Source organism: Papaver somniferum, chromosome 9, assembly GCF_003573695.1.
Source record: "Papaver somniferum cultivar HN1 chromosome 9, ASM357369v1, whole genome shotgun sequence".
NCBI classification, from domain to species: Eukaryota; Viridiplantae; Streptophyta; class Magnoliopsida; order Ranunculales; family Papaveraceae; genus Papaver; species Papaver somniferum.
The window spans coordinates 119,176,204-119,181,367 of NC_039366.1; the positions used below are offsets into that span (position 1 = coordinate 119,176,204).

The following is a 5,164-nucleotide window of genomic DNA, read 5'->3' on the forward strand; positions in this document are numbered from 1 at the left end:
GTTCTTGTCTTTTCCTTAATTCTTACTTCATACCCATAATTAAGTACCATAATCATCATATATACCAGCTTATTTGTCGATTATCTATATTAATGATCTCCCCCATTCTATAGGTAACCTATTTATGATGCTACAAGTTGTTAACGGTTATTCAGTCTTCTTCATTCACCCATATATACTTTTACATTTCATGACGACATACAGCCCAACTTACAGAGTTCCGCTTTAGTGAAATATTACTTGAACATCAATATAAGCTAGTTCTGGAAATTAAATATCAGATTCAGATATCTTCGGATCTTCCTAATACCGTGGTAGATCAAACTGTGATAACAAAAACTTAATTTAGATCATTGTTTATGAATCAAATATGAAAAATTAGATCCAAGATAAGTGGTATGAACACAATGAAACAACAAAAAACAAGTGTTTTTCATTCATGACGGATACTATCCTACTTAATAAGATCATAATACAATACATTTTTTAATTAACCAAGTTATTTTTTTTTTGGTAGTTAAGTACCTACTACCATAGCATTTTACAAGCCCATATAGATAGTGAACTGGAGCTAACTTTTTGTACTCTCTCATGAACTGATCTTGCTCAATAAAAGAGTATTCAAACATTAATAATATAAACATAAAACACTCATTCAAATCATCATTTTGATTAAGCTGCAGTAGTAGTAGTAGTGTTACCATGGCTAGATCCGTGATGACCAACGATTGCTAACAAAGCTTTCTTCACTACCACCAATGAAACACAACCAGTTGGACTAGTATTATCACGAAAGTGCAGTATAGAATTAGGAGATCCGAATCCTGAAGAACCTTCGATAGTATCATCTCCTCTTGAATCGAAAGAAGATCTTGGGCTCGAAAACCGTGTATTACGCTTATGAAAATGCGAAGACAAGGGTGTCTGTGGAGCAGAAGATGTCGATGTCGTAACCGACGAAGAGAATGAAGAAACCGATGACGAAGATGCTGATGAAAGTGATGGCGAAACATGACTTTTTCTTAAACTACGTTTAAGAAAGATAGTGTCCAAGAAAAGATTTGGTTTTGAAGTTTTCTTGTCCATTATGGATTTATTTTTCTTCTTAGCATTTAGGTAGTAAGAAGGAGGAGGTGTAAGAGGTGGAAGAGAAGTGTCGGATAATGGATGTTTAGGTGTACCTGGTTGAGATTCCCACATAAACGGAACAGCACCAGAAGCAACTCCATAGTAAACCCTGAATGAGTTATTCGCAGTATTTGCCATGGAGTTATTTTCTTTTGATAAAAGTCTTGAGAAAAACTTATCATCTTCTTTGATAATATGTAGTGATTTCTTTGGTAAATCATGTCGACGAGAACTCGTACGACTAAACATTTTGGTTCTTCTAGGGTAATACAATCGGAGTTAGGTTGAGAGATCTATAAACTCAAGAAGAAGAAGATGAAGTACAGTTAGAGGGAAATGGGAAGATGAAGATACCTTGGCGAAGTACTAATGAAGTTAGCTTTGCCAGGTCTCTGAAACAGTTGAATAATTTATGGCAGAATGCATTGAACTCTCCCTATATATATGTCGAGAGAGAGACAGAAAGATTAAGAAATTGGTTGTGTATAAATAAACGGCTTTAGATCTGTATTTTTTTGTTGTTGAATCTAATATGATTATTTTAACACATAAAATTAGCATGGAGAGTGAGACCCACTAGTGTGTACGCTAGCAAATGTGTATATACCTGGTTTGTTTGGTTTATAGATTTTTCATTCCTCTTGTTTGTTAAATTTCTTGCACTTACTTTCAACCCTTTTGATTATTTATTTCCCTTGCATATAGTGTCTAAGCTCTCCGAACAGAAAATGTCAAAATGCTTTAAGACACCATATTGACACTGCCGCCATGAAGTATTGATGATATATGATATGGCTAGTAAATTGTTGGGTCTTTTGTAACGCTAAGAAAACTTATTTTAAGGTCGTAAAATTCTCGGATCGACACTAACATATCCAAAGTATACCCAGCCTTCAAAAATGTTTCCCAGAGAGTTAAGACACATGGCTTCTATAGGGAGTTACCGAACGCTACTGGGAGTTATCAAATTCTCAGTCGTTGAAGGCGTAGGCGGAGCAACGAATCTAGTTATGAGGAGGCAATATTATTTTAGTGTAGGTAAGATGGTAAAAATTGTCAATAAAGCAGGCTAGTTGATGTGAGTTTATAAACAAGAGGGATAAATATCCGAACTTCCCCCTTGATGATAGTATAATGTGTTCGTTTGTAATCTCTAGGTCTTCGTTTATTTTTTAGGTTTGTCTATGAATATGGGGTCTTGTTAACTTGTATACCCGTATACATGTTAAGGTTCATTAAACCAACTATTTTTTGCATTGGAAACAAGATTTGTTTGTTTTATTGCATTGAAAACAATGATTCTTTGCATTGGAAAAAAAGATTGTTGTTTTTCATGCAAGAAAAACCAATTTCTAGTAGAATAAGAGAAAAAAACACGATTTTCAATGAAATAAAATAACTTTTTATTAAACCTTAACATGTATACGGGTATAAAAGTTAACAAAAGCCATGAATATGCTAAACATGATGGGAACCTTGGAACGCAAACTCGAATGCGGTTAATTAATGTTGTTACTTGTTAGTATACGATAAAACAACGATTATATATTAATATCCAAAAGTCAGTTTCCATGTTATCTTAAACCAAACCTCGATTACTTTGGATTATTATTCTGATGGTTAAACAATCATTTCTGATGCCCTTTTCTTGCTATTGATACTTCCAATGCTGATCTCAAATTTCACCTAACCTTACATGACCCATTCCCTAAACTCTGACGTCCAAGCGAGCTATTATATATGAAGCACTTGTAACATTTGAGGTTTTACTGTTTACTTTTTTAAATAAAGCTCGCTAAGAAATTTGAATGCCTGACTAATATACTTGAAAAACCATGAAAATACTAGATTCATCCAGAGAAAAACACACAAAATCCCAAGTGGGAGAGCGGTTGAACTCCACTTTATCGGTACCCATCTCAAATATTAGAGGAGTTGCTCAAACTACATTTGGATCTCCTCTAGCAGCACCCAAAAAACTATTGCAAATAACAAGTCGGTTCCGTTATCCATAAGATACTGCCGTACAACTGCCGGTAAGTTTTCATGCCAATGGGGCACTACAACAACCCACATTTTTGCAATTGAAGTCTTTAACAGTGAATTGAATAGAATAGTTATAGAAGTGATAGAAGGAAGTTGGCTAGTTAAATTTGGGGGAGTGTGGTGTGGGGAAGAGATAATAAATGAATAGAGAAGCCAAGGCCAGAGAAGAAGGAGACTTCACTTGTGGTGGTCCATGACTAGTGTGATTACTTCACAACGCTAACAGTTCAGATCTCATTAAATTTTGAGTCATGGCGAATTTAAAGCTTATCAAAATTCTAAAGGGATAATTAGAGTTTAGTACTTGGGTTATGACCAACACTAGGTTTTGGTCTAACATTTGTTCAACGTTAGGTCTTGGTATCCGGACTAGGAGTTGATCCGAGTTGACCGTCTTAATAATTGACTTCTGTCTAGATATTATTTAAAAATTTCCAACAAAATAAATTAAATTAAATTACCAAACCAGGTTACAATCATGCCCTTAATTTTATCATATTTACATCATAACATACAAGGCCAAGAATCATCTTCTTTAATTTCTCCAAACCTATCACCACCATCGGTCCATCACCATTTCTGTCTCTCTATCACTACTAGTAACCAAAATAAAGTAAATTACCACCATGTCTATGACCATTTCTGCCCAGGCGACCTTCTACTCAAAAACACCACTAATTAAGCCAGCAACCGAAATGAATCAAAGAACCCATCTAATTCCCTGCCAATAAAAATTCCTAATCACGATCTCATCTTCATTTGCTTACAACCAATGAAATTCCTAACAACGTGGTTTTGATTCAGCAAAATTGGGGTAGAAATTGGGATTTTGGTTTTGATTCAATGAAATTAGGATTATGATCTAATCAGTAAACTAGGGTTTTGTTCGATTCAGTAAGTAATGGTTTTGTTTGATTCAGAAATTAGGTTGATTGAGATGTAGTATCACTAAATTAGGGTTTTGTTTTTGTTTGATTTAGAAGTTGGGGTTTCGATTCACTGAAATTAAGGTATTGATTTGGGAGAGTAACTGATCCATGGCTTTGTGACTGAAGAAATCAGGGAAGAAGATAATGGAGTTTAAGGCGGTTGTGTTCTTGGTAACATTCATGGAAACTTGATTAATCAAACCTAACATAAATAAGTTAGAGTAGAAAGAAGAAGAGGAAGCAATACCTAGTACACAAACCTTGGATGGATTCTTAACTCTAATTGACATGTAAGTTGAAAAGATTAAGAGATCCAGAATTGAGGCGAAAGAAGAAGACGATGATTGACCGAGGAAAAAGAGTTCAAGGATTGGGGTTATTGGTGTTTTGCATCCGAGCCATAGATTAATTGATTTTCTTTTGAACCGTTGGATCTTAGACCCACCTTAGGGCTAAACTTGTAATCTCATTATTTCACATATTTTTATTTTACAAAATCAATTAAAAGTTAGGTCATAAACGGTCAAATCAGGTAAACGTCCGATCCAGATACCAAGCCCTAACGTTGGATAAATGTTAGACCAAAACCTAATGTTGGTCACAACCCAAATACTAAACTCCAATTATAAAACCTTCTACTTCTTCATTTCGATGAAGTCAAAAATTCTGAAGTGTTAATTGCTCAAGCTTCTCTACGTTTCTTTGTCTAGAATAGATCTCCTCTTTTTCTCTTCTTCCGAAAGGAGATCAGTTAATCACTACACAAATCATTATATCAATGTACCAAATCAGAACAGACCAATTAAGTAAAAAGACATTTATTGGTCTCAATGAGCCAATCAATGTACCAGTATTTCTCAAGTAAAAACACCAATCAAGATTACCGACTCATGCTGTTGGGGCAAATGATATGACAACAAGAAGACCAAAAAATAAGAGTTAGAAAAGAGAATGTATAATCCAAATTACACTAAGATGATTACCTCACTGACAGAAATCTCGAAATTTTTTCCGTGGGACATATATTTGATCGGAACGTCATATTTCATTTTCTAAAGATT

The 5,164-nt window shown here is 34.5% G+C and overlaps 1 protein-coding gene across 1 annotated transcript; it reads right to left on the reverse strand.

Moving 5' to 3' along the window:
• Positions 1–672: 672 nt before the first annotated feature.
• LOC113312494 lies at positions 673–1,266 on the reverse strand. Its single transcript, XM_026561245.1, has one exon. The coding sequence runs from the start codon at positions 1,264–1,266 to the stop codon at positions 673–675; it is 594 nt and encodes a 197-aa protein (XP_026417030.1).
• Between the last annotated feature and the right edge of the window lie 3,898 nt (positions 1,267–5,164).

Bases quoted from the DNA above. Each gene is read 5' to 3' on its own strand.
- LOC113312494 (XM_026561245.1), bottom strand. From the start codon at position 1,266: ATGGCAAATACTGCGAATAACTCATTCAGGGTTTACTATGGAGTTGCT.